The following is an 18,919-nucleotide window of genomic DNA, read 5'->3' on the forward strand; positions in this document are numbered from 1 at the left end:
CTAATGAACATATAAAAGTAAAACTTCGACATGTAGATGTAAGCACTGTGGTGTGAGACAGGAAGGAGTTCCTGTTTCTGTCCTTGTGGCAGTGCAGCTGGATGGAGGAATTCAAAAGGTGCATTGATTCAAACCTGAATGCAAACTGAATTCACAAATGCAACCATTCAAACACAATGATGATGAATTTCTTCAGCAACCAATATGCATGTATTCCTGCAGCTATCAGTTCATTGTTCAAGCCACAAAAACTCTTCTTCTCTGTAACATGTCAGCAACTCTACTTTTGAGTCACAACTAATGCAGTCCCTCCTCATGTCTTCATCCTAAAAACTCCCCAAGTCAGGTACATTCACACTGTGGTCCAGGAAGCACAGGTGTGGAAATGTGTCTGTGAATCATATACTGAACTCTGGGTTTTAATCAGCTCACCAAGCTTGTCCATCATACCGACCCACGACCTCATATCCCTCATGATGATAGCTGAAAAACATAGTTTCTGTTTCCTTATCTTATTCCCCACTTATCTCCAGCTTCAAACCCGTAGCTCCTCTCTGAGGTGTCAAACTGCCAGTGTGATCAGGTGAAGAGTATAATATGAAGAAAAACCACGAGAAGACTTGGAGAAAGAGACAGTTTACAGAACATAAAGTAGCCGTTTCACAATGATAAAGGTGATTAAGAAATAGTCACAAGCTGCTGCTTCATTGCCTCTCAGCACGATGCAGAAAAAACACAAGACAAAGAAAGAGCCATAGGATTACGAAGGGAAACCCAAAAGCTCCCATTACAAAACATCTTGTTCCATGTCTGCAGATTCTGCATATTCATAAGCAGGAAGCACCAATCCCACTTATGTCATCATTACTGTATTTGGTCACATGTAATTTGGTCCATTTGGTTCTCAAAAACTACAGTCTGAACTAGCAGTGATTACTTGACTGATTTATAGCTAATATTTAACCTGTAACAGTTCCGATCTAACTGAAGGATTAAACCACGCTACACTGTTTTGAGTGAAGGTACACAAGCTGCTTCTGAGTTACTAGAAATGCCAGCGGGCTTTTGAATGAGGTTGTCTCACTTTTGCAGCAGTTTGGAACAGACGCCTAATGTCAGTCACTGTAGTAGAGCCAACAAATCAGTTGGACTGAACTTGTTACTCTCCTTCTAATTCTCCTCACACATCTGTATCCAGCTGCTGCGAACCGATAACAAATGGAAACAATAACCATAAAAACCTCATACAAATAAAAGATTGCCATCCCAAACGCTATGCACTCCCCTTCATCATTTTAAAGGTGTGGGGCCCAGTCAGGCATAAACAGATCCTAAGGAGAAACAGAGACTATAAAAACTAAAGAGATGTGCTGCTGCAGATAAACATAACAGACAGACCATGGGGTCGCAAAGCAGCTCTCAGTGCCATCGGGGATTTATGTTAAAAAAAAAAAACAAAGGAAGAAGAAATAAATAAAGGGTTTTCCCACACGGCAGTGGTGAGCTGTTGGGCGTCCACTTAACTGCAGTAAACATCATCACGAAATCAACACATCCCCCAAACAAACAATGCCATAAAAGAAATGAGTAGTGCGGATAAGAAACCTGATTGCCGAGGGCGATGGAAACAGCAAATTATAAAGTTTCCATGCTGCTCAACAGGAAGGTGAATGACTCTGCCTGTTCATCTCCACGATTCATTAGGAAAAGATTGTTATTTTAATTTGCCCCCCTGAGTTGGTTATGCATACCCCAACCTGCATAATCCTCTGCAGATAAGCCTGGATTATTGCCAGATAATCTAATCGATATTAACAGAATTAACAATTCAGAACGCTTATCACACATCGTTCCCAGCATGTAGCTTTATGCCTCTTTTCAAGTTGTATAGCCATTTCATCACAGGAGTGCATCATCATGCCGGAGATGTCAGCAAGTTTCACGAGTTTTTATGGTGAAGATCCTGGACTCTTCTCTTCTCTTCTCTTCTCTTCTCTTCTCTTCTCTTCTCTTCTCTTCTCTTCTCTTCTCTTCTCTTCTCTTCTCTTCTCTTCTCTTCTCTTCTCTTTTCTTCTCTTCTCTTCTCTTCTCTTCTCTGCCTTCTCGTTGCTAAATGTCCATTTCAGTTGACCTTTTTCAGCCCATGACTCATAGGCTTCTTTCTGAGCTCCTGTTGTGGTGACTCAGCACATAATCACCACTGATTGCATCAAATATCACATCCTGTGAACTAAGACAACAACAGAAGCTTTACTTGGACTTTCAGAAAAATGGAAGAATTTGTTGTTGTTTTTCTTAAATAAGGGAGACATCTTGCTTTCTCTTAATATGTTATTATGTTTTTGCTTTGTACTGCACATAATTCCTTAAGTGCTGCTATTTTACATCATCGGCTTATTTGATAAACCATAGAGTAGTGACTCGTTATGTTGGTGTATGGCATCTGGTTCATGTATGGAGGAAGAATCAGTGTTATTAGTTTAGATCTGGAGGCATTTTTTTTAAACCATAAATAAAATTCAACCATTTCTATACACCAATATTTTTTAACATTACTTTAACTTTTTTTTAAGTGAAATGTTGTTCAGTGTAATTAGTTTCAGCTTTATGGCCTAAAAGAATGATTTGTTGGTTTGTCAGCGGGTACATCAGGTGTTACATTAAAGCACTTTTCATTTTAGCAAATAGCTTGTAGGCAACGAAGTAATGACTGACCAGACTGACCAGAGCCAACACACAGAAGTTTACAAAAGTCTAGACAAGAAGTAATCAAAGTGAATTACTCTCTCAAAGTCATGTGGTTGGGAGGTAGGTGTTCACCTTACTGAGGAGCCTCAGCTGAAAGAAGTTCTTCTTAACATCACTTTGTTTGTCAAAGTTGTCTTTTATGTGTAGACACAACACTCATAGGTACAAAGACTTGGATGCAAATGAGTGAAAAAGCAGCCAATGCCCAAAGAAGAACTTTAAAAGACCTCCAGAGAAGACTGAAAATCTCTTGTTCAAGACTACTTTAAAAAAACATAACAAGAAAGTCTGGCTCATTCAATTCAATTCAATTTTATTTATATAGCGCCAAATCACAACATAAGTCGCCTCAAGGCGCTTCATAGATACAGAGAAAAACCCAACAACCATATGACCCCCTATGAGCAAGCACTTTGGCGACAGTGGGAAGGAAAAACTCCCTTTTAACAGGAAGAAACCTCCAGCAGAACCAGGCTCAGGGAGGGGCGGCCATCTGCTGCGACCGGTTGGGGTGAGAGAAGGAAGACAGGATAAAAGACATGCTGTGGAAGAGAGACAGAGGTTAATAACAGATATGATTCAATGCAGAGACGTCTATTAACTCATACTGAGTGAGAAAGGAGACTGGAAAGGAAAAACTCAATGCATCATGGGAATCCCCCGGCAGCCTATGTCTATTGCAGCATAACTAAGGGAGGATTCAGGGTCACCTGGTCCAGCCCTAACTATATGCTTTAGCAAAAAGGAAAATTTTAAGCCTAATCTTGAAAGTAGAGATAGTGTCTGTCTCCTGAATCCAAACTGGAAGCTGGTTCCACAGAAGAGGGGCCTGAAAACTGAAGGCTCTGCCTCCCATTCTACTTTTAAATACTCTAGGAACAACAAGTAGGCCTGCAGAGCGAGAGCGAAGTGCTCTAATAGGGTGATATGGTACTACAAGGTCATTAAGATAAGATGGGGCCTGATTATTTAAGACCTTGTATGTGAGGAGCAGGATTTTGAATTCAATTCTGGATTTAACAGGAAGCCAATGAAGGGAAGCCAAAACAGGAGAAATCTGCTCTCTCTTTCTAGTCCCTGTCAGGACTCTTGCTGCAGCATTTTGGATTAGCTGAAGGCTTTTCAGTGAGTTTTTTGGACATCCTGATAATAGAACTTTTGCGTAGTGCAAAAGCTAAACAGAGACCCAATTTTAGGTATCTTCACATTGGGTTCTGGCATAATATCATATAAATATCATAAAAACAAATATAAATATGGTTTTTATTTAATCAGAGAACCAAGATTACATTTAGAAGGGTAAAATACATTAGTGATATTTTGCAATGATGTATAAGTAGCGCATTGCCGTTATGACAGGAAACCCCAAAGTTTAATAAGCCTAATAAGCTCATCACTGGACCCACTTCAGTTTGCCTACCAGCCTGGCATTGGCGCGGATGATGCCGTCATTCACCTCCTACATCGTTCCCTCGCTCACCTGGAGACCGCTGGAAGCACTGTGAGAATCATGTTCTTTGATTTCTCCAGTGCCTTCAACACTATTCTTCCCTCGGTTCTAAAGGACAAGCTGGTGAACTCTGGAGTGGACCATCACCTCACTACCTGGATCCTGGACTACCTCACCGACCGACCACAGTATGTGAGGACTCAGGGCTGTATGTCGGACAGGGTCGTCTGCAGTACGGGGGCCCCACAGGGAACGGTTCTGGCTCCGTTCCTCTTCACCATCTACACTGCAGATTTCTCCCACAATTCCACCCAGTGCTTCCTGCAGAAGTTCTCTGATGACTCTGCAATAGTCGGCCTCATCACTGATGGGGACGACAAGGAGTACAGAGGTCTGACCCAAGACTGACTGGTGCCAGCTGAACTACCTCCAGATCAACGCCAGTAAAACCAAGGAACTGGTGGTAGACTTCCGCAGGCACAAGCATTCTCCACTGCAACCACTGAACATCCAGGGTATGGACATTGAGGCTGTGGACAGCTACAGGTACCTTGGTGTTCATCTGAACAATAGACTGGACTGGACTCATAACTCAGACGCCCTCTACAGGAAAGGGCAGAGCAGGCTGTACCTGCTGCGGAGACTCAGGTCGTTTGGAGTGGAGGGCCCACTCCTGAAGAAATTCTATGACTCTGTTGTGGCTTCTGCTATCTTTTATGGCGTGGTCTGCTGGGGCGGCAGCATCTCTGCTGGGGACAGGAAGAGACTGAACAGGGTGATCCGAAGGGCCAGCTCTGTTCTAGGATGCCCTCTGGACCCAGTGGAGGTGGTGAGTGACAGGAGAACGGCGGCTAAGCTGTCATCCCTGTTGGACAACATCTCCCACCCCATGCAGCAGACTGTGACAGCACTGAGCAGCTCCTTCAGTGGGAGACTGCGGCACCCACGGTGTGGGACGGAGAGATTTCGCAGGTCTTTCCTCCCCACTGCTGTCAGACTCCATAATAAAGACTTTAACTGATCAAGCACACACATCCATACATATGCAATAATACTAAGTGCAATAATCCTTTCTGTCATCGTTGTATTTTTACTCAGTTGTATATAGTATTTGTATTTGTATTCTATTTTTATCTTATTGTATATTTATTTTATTTTATTCTACTGTATATAGTATATTATTTTATTCTATTCTGTACAGCTGTGTACTGTATTTATTCTTATTGTATTCTAATTTTTGCCTCATAACTTTTGCACTGTCCACTTCCTGCTGTGACAAAACAAATTTCCCACGTGTGGGACTAATAAAGGTTATCTTATCTTACCTTATCTTATCTTAACAAAACGCTAGCACACACATTGTTGGAAGCTTTTTGCTCATTTATCCATTTGTCAGAAATTGATCTGAGTGATTGCTATAAGGTACAAAAATAGCTATGAATTTATCAGAAAATAATCGAACACAGAACAGAACAATTCAGTTAACAGTCTAAACACTAAGAGTGTGGCATTAAACAAAGGCATATACGGAGGATACATGAATGCATATACAGTCTACACATGCACTTGTTTGTGTAGTGTGTGTATTATGTGCACTGATGTGTGAAGTCACTGTGATTGCAGATTTAATGCATTTATTAAGGTAAATGGAAGGCAGCGTCGTCTTGGTGCCACAGCGGTTAACGTAAGTGTTTTGGTATTTTGTCGAGGATGAAGCGCTTAAAGGTCAAAGCCCTTGTAATGCCACTTTAATGTGCCTCAGAATGACTTGCTTCACCTCTCCAGTGTCCTCTGTCTCTCACAAACAGACCCATGACTTATACATAGTGTGCCTGTTTATATAAGAAAGAATTCAGATTTTGGATTCATTAACTTCTCTCTAAATGTTTTTTTTTTTTTAATTGATTGCATGATGCAAATGTTTCAGAGTCATTAGAATTGTGTTTGTCTTCTGTTTGGTGCACTGTTGTTATCCAATCTCCTCCCACAGTTTCAGTTTTCATGTGTCCTGCTATTCTTTACTTGCCAACAGTTTCACACCTGTCTCTGAGCGGCTCATGCTGACATCACCGTGTCTATGTATCAATGAAAAAATACGTTTAAAGTATTTTAGAGTTGGAAAATGGAACATGCAGGACCAATGACCGGTGCAGATATCCCTCCATTCTCATTCCTTCCCCATTCATTCTCATTTTTCTTACTATTTGTTGCCTTTTTGTTCTTGTTTTGTTTTCTTTTGAGCTCTTTTTTTTAGCTCTTAAAATAGCTGCTTGTCATTCACAAATGTGGTTTAAATGACAGTCCACTGATGAAGCTTTCAGGTGTTCTCCAGATTATTTGTTGAAATCTCCAGTGTTAAATTAACACTAGAGAGTGTCTATATGGGTCCACTCCTCTGAGTGTTAAATACAACACTGTTGAGTGTTAAATTAACACTTTTGACAGTGTTATATGTTTAAAAGTAACCTAGTCAGTTTTGAAGATTAACAAAGACTAACACTGAGCAGTGCTGATTTTCTAACACTGGAAAATAACTCAAAATGTTAGAAATATTCCAGTGTTAGAAAATCAGCACTGCTCAGTGTTAGCCATTGTTAATCTTCAAAACTGACTAGGTTACTTTTAAACATATAACACTGTCAAAAGTGTTAATTTAACAATCAACAGTGTTGTATTTAACACTCAGAGGAGTGGACCCATATAGACAATCTCTAGTGTTAATTTAACACTGGAGATTTTGCTGTGTAGCGCTTCTAATAAAGTAATAACTTGTGATTTGCTGCCCCTATGTTCTGTAAACAAGAATAAAACAAACATTGCAGGAGGTGTTTGACATTTAAGGCTTCCCCCTTCAATACACGTATTTTACGGTAACTGCTCTCCCCACTGCGATATCATATTACTGTGAGTACACCCTGTATGGATCCATATTGTCCTCAGAGAGGTGTACTCACGGAGTGATATCATGGAGTGAACTTCTATTGGATGATGACACCTCTGATGTGCCTGTTAATAACCTGATACTGGATCTGAAAATGATGGAAACCTGAGACATCAAAGGTGCATCACAGCAGCGTGACACCACAGAGCACCAGAGAATATATGGAGTAAAGGGCGTTAACCCTTTGTAATCCATCACTGACCACTCAGTTCCAATGAACAGGCATCTCCACATCTCAAAAAAATAAAATTACCCAAATATAATTTAATATAATTCCATCTGCAGCCAACAGAGGCAGGGGAGAAACAAAAACACAGCCACTGGCAGGAGTGTGATGGTCCACTCTTTACTGAGCAGTATGGACGGATAAAAAGATGCAGTGTGTACAAATGAATTTGATGCACTTCCTAGTTCACACTCTGGGTCTGTTACAAATAAAAGACTAAAGCTCCATTCAGATGGGATGAAAATTACAAGAAAAAATAACTGCAGTTCCTCTCGTAGCCACTTGAGGCTGGCGTGATTCATTCAGCTTTTAATATATGAACCATTGTCTGGGCTTGAAAAAAGACAAGACAACAGTGAACATACAGACATGTAACGAAAGGAACAGATGGAAGACTGACACCATGCTAAATCTGTGCCATATCATATTGTTGTGAGAATACTGGGGTGTCATTTTTATGGGATAATAAAAAGTGCCTTATCTTGCTATCATTGCTATAGTAACGCCATGTACACAACAAAGAGACAAGCCCTGGCATGTCTGAGAGCAAGAGCCACATACCAGCCCCCAATGCAGATTTTGCAAAAAGGGAGTTATTTTAACAACGTCCAACAAGACTTATTAAAATATGCAAAATTGTTCATCCTAAAGGTGGAAACAACAAACTTGTTTCACCACTTGAGGAAAAAAAACACACTGTTGAGTAAAACAATGCTAGGAGGACATGCAAGAAGTTATTTTATTAGTTATTTTATATTTTGTTAAATGAAGTTGTTAAGAAGTTATCTTGTACTTTTACTTAAAATATCCAGGGAAAATACTACCTGGGCTACTTTTGTGCTTACATGCTGTCGCACTGCGATCACACTACAGCATCTTGTTTCAGAAGATTCAAACTTCAAATGAAGCAGTCTGTTATGAGTGGCAGCAGCTGATTGGACAAGAAGGATGTAATATGCCCTTCATTTTTTGGCACTAAGAAGTGCTGTTGTCTGCAAGCTACAAACACTGATAAAATGTTGTTAGTATATTTTAATACAGGCATACCTATCATTATTGCCAATTTCCTTCAAATATCATGATGTGATTTTAAGGTTGCATCACACACCTGTACACCACACAAAGAAGGAAAGTCAAGGAAAGTGGAAAGAGAGGGGTAACATGGGACTTGGCAGTAAAAGTAAATACAAGACACAGGACATGGGAGAGAACAGGCTGAAAAAGTAAAACAGGAAGTGAGCAGCAATCACCGAAACAGAGAGAGAAGCTAAAAGGAAGAAAACAAATATACAAAATCACATACTCGAATAAATCATCCTATCAAAGGATGTATAAAACTACTAATGCTGTAATCATTCTGTAGAATACGATAATTACAATTCTACAACTGTTTATAACTTGCATAGTTCATATGTCTGTATAGTTTTCATATTTATATCCTCTTCATAGCCTGTACATAGCTTGTACACCCCTGTACATACTTATAGTTATAGCATATTCATAACATACCTTCATACCGTGTACATTGTAACATACCCATAATAGACCCATATTTTGTACCCTCATACCTATAACAGACCTATTTCTGTAATATATCTATATTATTGCTAATATATATTTTGTAATATATCTACATCATGGCTAAAGCACTCCTGGATGGATGCAAACTGCATTTCGTTGCCTTGTACTTGTGACATGTGCAATGACAATAAAGTTGAATTCTATTCTATTCTATTCTGTTCTACTAGACAGGAACTTAGATATGACATGACCAAAAGTACAGGCTGCAAAAAAAAGTGACATTGAAACAGGAATAAACCATCAACCTATAATCAAGAAGATCAGCCCCTGTAGACTCCCATTTTAAAAACTAACTTAACAGCATGGTATAAAAAACATCATTAGCCTCTCTGGATAGTATCCCTTTCCATAACAATTCAATGATTGATTGGTGGAAATAGTTTCCTAGCTTTAGCTGATAACTTGGCACTCCACTCAAAATATGATGTTGTGGAGGTATGTAAAGATGACATGAGACATCCCAATATTTTATTCCAACTTTACTCACGGCTTCACACAGCTGAGCATTCAAAGCCCCAAAACCTCGCCCTCTCACATCTGCTTACACTGGATGTGAGTGGAGCCACCTGGTGGTCCACCACGATATCTTCCATCGTAGAGCAATTAAAATGCTAAAGTTGAAAACTAGAAGGTGGTGCCATTGTTGCAAGATCCAGTGTTTGTGCACAGTCTGTGTTTGCACTCTCAAAAATAACACACAGGTCAAAACAGCTTAATGTCAGCTAAATTGTTCATGGTTGTGTGCTGATATTTGCCAACAGTAGACTAGAGTAACTGAAGCTGATAGTCATATGCTTGGTTGAGCAGCATCACTGGGTTGGTCATTGAAGTTTAATGTATTCATCTGCAGTACAGATACTGTATCACCTTATATTGATAACAGTGAGATATGTGTAGTAGCACCTCTTGAGTTGTCATGTGGGTGGAAATCTGTGTATTCAGCCACTTTACATCTCCACTTCTACATAAACAGTTTAATTTTTATCATGAGGATTTGTGGCTCTGCAGATGGCAGACACTTGCGCTTACATATCTCAACCATGTCTTGACTTTTACTTCTTCTTTTTTTTTAACTATGTTCCCTACTCACTATGAAAGATAGTCCTACGATGACCTAAAAAAATGTAATCATCTGACAATTTTTTGGCCTATTTTCTCTCCCATTCTGTTTTACAGGAGGAGAGTATCTCACTGAAAAAAGAAAATTCTGCTAGCAGGTATCATAATGTTACAGACCACTTATCAAAAGCTTGTTTGTAATGAAAAACATATAAATTAAATAGAAAAGTAATGCCAAGTATACATTTTTCATAGCATAGGGGATACATAGAAAGTCTGTACTCTGGGGCTAAATGTGTCAGTACGTTCAGCTCTTACATGAGATCATATGGGAGCATGAGGCTTCACCGCTCTGACTCATTTATATGGTGGACCATACTGAAATGTATTTCTTCCCACACCCATACATATTTAATATAGGAGCATATGGTTGTCATCGGAGGAGGTCAGTGCCGGAGGCAAAGAGTAGCTGTGTTCTGTTGGCTACATCTGCCCTCCCCATCCCGGTTAGGGATGAGACGGGTTATGAACTGAAAATAGGGATGATTGAACCATCGTGTAGAACTGTCTGCTGAGCAAACTGTCAATTAAAGTCAGTCAAAATAAAACTTGCCTTAAAGGAGCACTCCCCTAACTTACACATTATTCTGTTTCATTACTTTTCTTGATCAGCGGGTGTTGTAACATCTTCTGATGTTCTGTAAAGAGTCCTAAAATGCAGTTCAGAGTTATAATTATGGCACCTGCTACTAGATGGGACATATTAGGGAGCAAATGAACCTTTTCATTCTCAGAGTTGATGTGTTAGAAGCAAGAAAAAAGGGGAAGCATAGGGATTTGAGTGAGTTAAACAAGGGTCACCTTGTGACGGCAGGACGACTGAGTCAAAGCAACTCCAAACCTGCAGTTCTCATGGGGTGTTTGCAGTGTGCAGTGGTCAGTATCTATCAAAAGCAGTCCAAGCAAAGAACAGTGGAGAACCAGTTACAAAGTCATAGGTGGTCAGTAGGGGTGCAACGATATTCGTATCGATATTGAACCGTTCGATACAGTGCTTTCGGTTCGGTACGCATATGTATCGAACAATACAACATTTGTAATTTATTTTATCAACTTTCCTTCTGACGATGCTGTCTGTGTTGAGCGCTCAGTGAATCTGCGTTCGACTACTCCGCCTAGGCTGCACTGTCGAGCGCAGATCCACTGAGCGCTCAACACAGACAGCATCGTCAGAAGGAAGAGTGCAGGGCAAGCTAGCAAGACAGAAGTTAAGCTCTCCTTGCAACATGGACCCCCCCCCACCCTCATTCAGATCTGGCGTTTGGAATTATTTTGGTTTTCATGTGACGTATGACCCTGAAGGTAAGCGAGTCATGGACTAAAGTAAAACAGTATGTTGGATGTGCCATGCAACGCTCAATTACATGGGTGGGAACTAGTGTGTTAGCGCAGTTAGCTCGTTAACGTGTTGGCCGTCTAGCCCCATGCACGGGGCGATCGGCGGTAGCTCATTAACGGAGATTTGCCGTGTTGTGGTGTTAAGGTCATTTCAACGAGATTAACCTGAAAGCACTAGTGGGAACACAACGAATATGACTGCACATTTACGCCGACATCATCCTAGTGCAAAGACAAAAACAACAAGCATGCTACTAACTTTAGCCGAGTCATTTAGACAGCTGTTAGCACATGATTCTGCTGCTGAGAATATAGCCCAGAAGAAGCGGACAGTATAGCTTTTATTTTGGAAAGAGACATTTCTCTGTAATAAACTCTCTTTTCCAAAGATGAGTGATTCCTCAATCAGATACAGGGCTCGCAATATCGCTAGCCCGACGTCCTGGGGCTAGCGATTTTTTCAGTCGGGCTATCAAAATCTATCTCTTCCCTGCCCGTCGGGCTATTGTAGGAAGGAAAAATATATGTCAGTGCTTTTGCATTCTTTCAGAAATGTAGCTGGGTAATTATGTCATTGGCATCGGTGAGCCACTGTCAATATGTGACATATTGAAATCGCGTTTGAATTTGCGCTTGTTTTTTTGCTTTCACTTTGCAATCGTGCGAACTGTGTATAGAGAGCGACAGCACTGATCTGTGAGTGATGATAATTTGCGCACCAATTCCTCTGACATCGTCTTATTAATCGTTAGCTTACTATGCAAACATGACAAGTGAAATCTCCCGCAGCTTAAACATGTGAGAGGTTGATCGCGCAGAGAATCGCTGAGCTTATGTGAGTGCGTGTGTAAAAGCAGCAGGATTTATATTTCAGTTCTGCTGAGCCAAATAAGACAGGTCAGGGTGAAGAAGTGACAGCCAAAGAAAAGCTTACCACAAAACGGAGAAGTTATGACAAATCAGACTATAAGGCAAAAAGAAAGTGCAGCTTTATGGTTTCATGGACAAAATCATTTCTGTGGCTGCAATATGACGAGCTAAATAACCAGGGCTGCACATAAGTGGTCCACAGGTGCGCATTCGCTGTCAAAATAAAAAACACGCACAAGGGTTAGGGTTAAATTTAAAAACTGTACTTTTGAGGTAAAATATATATTTATAATTTTAATAAATGACAAATTAAAAAGGCATGAACATTTTTTTTGTATCGAAAAAATATCGAACCGTGACACCAAAGTATCGAACCGAACCGTGAATTTTGTGTATCGTTGCACCCCTAGTGGTCAGGGCTCATTAATTCACATGGGGTACAAAGGCTGGCCCGTGTGGTTCAGTCCAACAGACAGGTTCTGGTAGAAAGATGTCAGAATGCACAGTGCACAACAGTTTGTTGCATATTGGGCTGTATAGCTGCATACCAGTCAGGCAGCCCATGCTAAACCCTGTCCACTGTTGAAACCATCAACAATGAGGAAGTGAGCATCAGAACTAGACCGTGTACAGACAGTACCAGTGGAAGAAGGTGGTCTGGTCTGATACATCATATGCATGACTGGGTGTGTGTGCAACACTTACCTGAGGAACCCCAGGCACCAGGATGCACTATGGGAAGAAGGTAAGTCGGTGAAGGTATAGTGGACCTTGGGTCCTGCCATCCATGTGGATGCTATTTCACAACTTGGGACTTAAAGGATTTTGGTGCAGATACCACAGCACACTTTCAGGGGTCCAGTGGAGTCCGTGCCTCGATGGGTCGGGGCTGTTTTGGAGGTGGTCATAAAGTTATGTGTAAGCTGTGAAGTTGCACAGGGAATATAGGAACATGGGGGGAGGGGGGGGGGGGGTGATACCAGTGATAGAGGAAAATAAAAAAAATCTCAGTCAGTTTTTGACTTTATTAATTTGTGCATGCAACCTTTTTTAAATTTGTCTCACTCACTGATAATCAGTAATAGGGAGGAGGTAAGGGTGGATATGGATGGGTGTGCAGATCTCATCCCTTGTTGCTTTGAACGACTGAGTCTGACAATAAGACTGATGACTTTAAATTACTGAAATGACTCAACAACTCTTTTACAATTATTTGTTTATTTTTGAACATCAGCAAAGACGACCAGTAAACAGATTTTGACGGATTGAGGAGGCGCTCGACTTGGATGACGGCTAAATCTGTGTAAATTTAATAAACCTCAGCTTTAATCGAATGCCCACGCCGTGTCCGTGTTGGTGTGTTGTTCAGCCGTCTCGCGTCCAGTTGTAGCAGCAATGCAAGGCTTGATGCGGCTGATCATCCTAATGCACCCTCCTCTGCAGAGGTCATAAATTAGTCTGAAATACGGAGTGGGCCGCTGCTGCCAACCTCATCTGCAAAGTGAATGAAGTGAAGCAGAAAGAATCAGCCCGAGATGCAGCGTCAGGCTGTTCTCAGCACAGAAGTCTGGTATGTCTGCAGCGCCGGCCCTACTTTTCTGACTGAGAAATGAGATATTACATTCTGCATCTTCAGAGTCCTTGTTTTGCTCCACTGCCTCAACTGCATCTCACTCCTCCTGTTGATTATACTGACTGATTGCCTTCATTTTACAAACCCGGCATTAATTAGAATTTCTGTAAGTAATAAAATGTATTGGATTTCCATTATTATGGAGAGTGCAAGATAAGGACCTCTTTTTGTCTGAGAGGATTTCCTTGGCTTTGCGCTGCTTAAAGCACGGGCGACTCTTACGAACGGAGAGCGAAGAAGAGATACGACATGAAACAGATGTCGCCTTTCTCTCATTTTTGATTGTAATTTCATTTCCCTAACCCTTTCGAGCTATTGTGAAAATTGAAAATCGCACATTCAAAGAAAACACTCATTTCGTTTCAACCCAAGAGGCAACTTTCTATCTGTGTCCTTCTCTTTTGTTCCCAAATGGTTTCTTTGTTTGGTTTGATTGGAAGGTAATTTCGCTCTGATTGATGTAAACCCAACAATAAGTTGTTTTATTGTACTTCTGGTCCAAGATGTCTTTTGAAATCTTTTAAAAAAAAATCTTTTTCATCACCGGCTATGGTAATGAACATGCAATTGAACTAAACGAACTCTACATCTGCCCACCACCAGCAGATATCAGTGTTTTAAAACCAATTTAAACAAAATGTTCCCGTCCCCCTGCTCTGCCTTTTACATGATTTGTGAATATTTTCCAGAAGCCTCCACATGTAAATTACGATCTGATCCCAAATCAGCACTTGGTTAGTTTAAAATGATACTCCTCCCATACAAAAGGAAAAAAACACCCCAGAAAACATTGACTGTCTTGGCTCGATGTGACATTTTCTCATCGAGTAGTACAAACAAAACTGATTAGCTTCCTTTTTTGAATAACAGCCCATTCTGATGATGCGCATAAATCAAAAACCTGTTTGGAAGTGTGCATCGCTGCCACATTCAAAGATGTTTGCTTAGAGTGAACAACAATCCTCTTATAAGTACACTCACAGCAATAAACAGTGCATTTTTTCAGGCTACGAAACACTTTCACCTCATTTGACTTTCGCTAATCTTCAGCTACTGCTGTTCTGAAATTTAACTCATATCAGCTGAAGGCTGGAATAAATGAAGAGCAAATTATTTTTCCTTTCCAAGTTAGTGGGTACTTTTACAAATGAACTGTATTGTAAGCATACCTCTCTCTCTCTCTCTCTCTCTCTCTCTCTGTCTCTCTACACACATATATATACATATATACACACACACACACACATATATATATATAATTTCCAGCCTGCCTTTTAGGCAACATTAACATTCTGCTGCTCCGCTGTAATTGCTGCTGCCAACATCATAATGTGACTGTGAGATCTTAAAGTTCAGTTCACTTTAGTGTAAATTAATTCAGAAATCGTTATTCATCCTCAGAGGGGTTTCTGTGTGTTAGGCCAAATGTCTGGAAAATAAAACTACGGAAGTGTTTGAACAGAATTGGAAATACACTTGGGCTAATGGTTATTACACACCAGAAAAAGAAACAGCTGAAAAAACGTACCTGCCTGACCTGATCTCTAAAAGTAGTGGAACCCAAACTCAGAGGAACAGGAGGAGGAGTGTTTGTTCCTGCTGGTTCCTAACCTGAGCAGTTTTAAGCTCTGCCTCTCTTCCACAACGTATCTGTTGTCCTGTCTCTCTCCCCTTACCCTAACTCGGTCACGACAGATGGATGCCTCTCCCCGAGCCTGGTTCTCCTGAATATTTTTTCCTATTATTACCATGTGATTTCTTTTAGGGAGTTTTCTGATTGTTGGAGTTTTCTCCCTCCATTACACTAGTATGGCGACTGATGTTATATAAATAAACTTTTCCAAGGCCAATGGGCTGGTACTTATATACAGCATTTCTACCCTTTTATCTTTTAGACTCCAACAGCCACTTGGGCAGTATCCTGTCCAAGGATATGTCAACATGCAGACTGGTGAGACCGAGGGTGGAACCACCAACCTTTCCCTGCACCTCCTCCACAGATTAAAGAGTTATCTGTGAACACTTTCCTGATCAGAATGACTTACCTTCCATTCATCCTGAGGGCTTTCCATTTAACTGTATACAGTTAAATGGAGATCTAATGTCAAATATACAAACCAGAATCAAAGTGGAAATTAATGCCGATGACCAAAAGAACAAAAAAAAACTAAAACTTGAATGTAATGAGGGCGTAACATTGATGGATGAGAAGACACACCTAGGCAACAGCAGCCATTTAACATTTATGGCCTTTTAATCAGCAGAAGATGAATGAAGTCTGTTATAAGATTAGTGTAATCAGCTCCGACCTGCTTCTCTTCCTGCCTCATTATACAGTACTAATGGTCCGACACATGTCGAGGTGCATGTCCATAGGTGGGGCTGATCAACCTCAAAGAGCTCTTCATCAAGTCCTATCTAAACCATGACTCAGAGTCTGCTTACTTTCATTTATCCTATCCTGTATAACTTATCCTACAGAATTTAATTTGTACTTAAAGTACAGTAATTAACTGACTTTCAGTGATCACAGAAAACTGAAGCACCCCTTTGACCAAATTATTTATTAGACAAAAAACGAACGAAGCATGAACTGTCCAGCATGGCATGATCTCGGTGTAGGATATTCGTATCTTTTTCAAGGCGCCACAAAAGATTTCCAGTTTAAGTAGTAGTAAGTAGTGCTGCTTTTCCTTTTCCATCTCTCTACACTCCAATCTGTTGTAGTGAAGGGTGTAAATATTCTCCAGGTCTGGTACTGATGGACCACAAATATCCCCTGGAATTAAAAACAGGAAATTTCTAAAGTAAAATTGAGGCTTTAAAATCAATTAGAGTAAAACGTGACTTTAAAATTCACGATTTAGACATGTCATTCATCTCAGAGGCATCATCACATCCTCTCATTCATTAATAGTGTCCTGTGAGAGCTTCCCTTTTAAAACGCTGCTTGCAGCAGTCCTTCCCATCATGCATTTGAATGTTCGGTGCTCACTGTCTGCAGCAGACACACTTAAGATAATGAATAGCTGGAGGAGGCAGGCGTTCTTTACCGCAGCCCAGTGAAAGGCCACTCTGTCTGGATCCACCAGGCAGAAAAAGAAAAATCTTTCCGGCAGCATCTGGTCGGACTGTGCAAATCAGCACGCTGGAATTCTTTGGATTTCAATGAATTCAGATGGTCGCATTAAAGATGTACTCATGTCATTTTCGGCTGCTGTGAAAGACACATTTAAAGGGCCACCTGAGAGCAGACAAAATGTCTTTATTTGTATTCGCCTTTCAATCAGTTTTCCATATTTCTCCTTCCTGTAACTCATCTGTGACGCACCACAGGAAGGTCACTGGTGTACAGAAGCAGACTGGAGCGGCGTCTGTTCAGTGCCAATAACTAAGATAACTAAAATAAGTAAATGTCAATCCGAGGCAGACCGGGGGTTTGGAGGAACTATAGAAGGGGGGCGATGAAACCGTTGGCTTTTGATTGTCATCATGTTCATCTGCCAACAGTTTTTGGCACCATGTTTAAAATCTGTTTACTAATGAATTCATCTCAGCTGCGCCAGCTAGTGACTACTGGCACTTCAAATTACCATTTGAGCTGCAACAGAAGCAGTCACAAAAATATGTTTATCAAGAGTTGTGTTTGTCTTCTTTGGTCTCATGTAAAGACCAAAGATGACAAACTCTCACAGAGTCATGTTACGTGGCAGCGGATCAGACCGTAACCCCAGAAAACTGAGTCTGAACTAGCTTTAAGCCTTTTTATTATCAATGTCGTCAAACTGTACAGTTTAAGAATTAAAGAAATGTCCTCCAAAAAGAAGTGTTCAAACTTGGGTGAAAATAGGACTCATTGTACATAAAATTGATTAAACTAGACAGTTGCATGTAGTGCGAAAAGTGTGACATATTCACATTGTAAAAGCTAAATATTAAAGGCTTTGACCTTTATCTTCTTTCAGCTGCGTTAAAATCAGCCGTTTATTATTGAAATCATATTAAATCAGTCAAAAGGTCCACAAGACATACAAAGTAACCAGTCACATTCCTACATTGATGCGCATTAAAGCCTTCCAAGACTAGAGAAATAAAAGCTGTGGTTTTGACACATGCATACAGGAGGCCTAACTCATAATTCCTTAAATACAATGATAAATCCTACTTTTTAAATACTAATAACTCAGCAAGTATCAACTTGTCCACACATAATAAAAACAGATTTAAAAATGATTTCAGTTAAGTCATATTTATGAATATGACAGTGTATTTATTTATTTCCCATTTACATCGGTGGTGTTTTTATATTCATTATTCAATAATTCAACTATGTGAGCAGATTTTACACCAATCTGATGCAGAAAAGTGAAAATTTTTGGATTTCAGATCAAGGATCCAGGTTTGATTTAAAGCAACTTATTGACTGTCCAGATTTAACAAATTCTAACATTTTTCAGCACTTCGTGTGTCTCGTGTCTTTGTTCAGCTGTTTATTGTGCAGCCTTTCACTTACTGCCACTCTGGCCCTGCAGACATCTTACAGGAATCAGCTTAGCTATGAATATGAACAGTCAAAACGTCAGACGTTGACACAGCAGCTACACACATGAAGGTAAAATACATAAAAGTTTGTATTTGACTTTATTTTGTAGTTTGGGGAGTGGTTTTTTTTTGTGGCATTTTAGATCTTTAGATCAGGGAGTCCCCGCATCCCAGACCCCGATTGGAAGGCCAACACCTCTGCCCAGCCCCTCCGCCCCGATGGCTAACAGAGAACGGGGGTGTGTGAAGACCCCATACCTCCATTAGGTACACTTGATCGTTTGCTCTTTTTCTTCCCGGTCTGTTTCCCCGGTCATTTCTCTGTGCTGTGTCTCTGTAGTCAGTTATCTATCCATGACTCGAGAAAATAGAATCACCAATTAACCTAACCCCACTAACTGCATGTCTTCGTACTGTGGGAGAGAACCCACACAAAGACAGGGAGAACATGCAAACTCCACACAGAAAGGC

The 18,919-nt window shown here is 40.5% G+C and overlaps 1 protein-coding gene across 1 annotated transcript in view; it reads left to right on the plus strand.

Annotated features, from left to right (window-relative positions):
* Window positions 1-5,655, plus strand: part of LOC113028755 (leukocyte elastase inhibitor-like) — a 373,460-nt gene extending 367,805 nt beyond the window's left edge. The window contains exon 9 of the mRNA XM_080306409.1: window positions 4,313-5,655. Within this exon, the coding sequence (XP_080162535.1) occupies window positions 4,313-4,536 (224 nt within the window). The 3' untranslated portion in view covers window positions 4,537-5,655. The remainder of the gene's footprint in view (window positions 1-4,312) is intronic.
* The last annotated feature ends 13,264 nt before the right edge of the window (window positions 5,656-18,919 follow it).

Source organism: Astatotilapia calliptera, chromosome 9 (genome assembly GCF_964374335.1).
Source record: "Astatotilapia calliptera chromosome 9, fAstCal68.1, whole genome shotgun sequence".
In the NCBI taxonomy this organism is placed as follows: Eukaryota; Metazoa; Chordata; class Actinopteri; order Cichliformes; family Cichlidae; genus Astatotilapia; species Astatotilapia calliptera.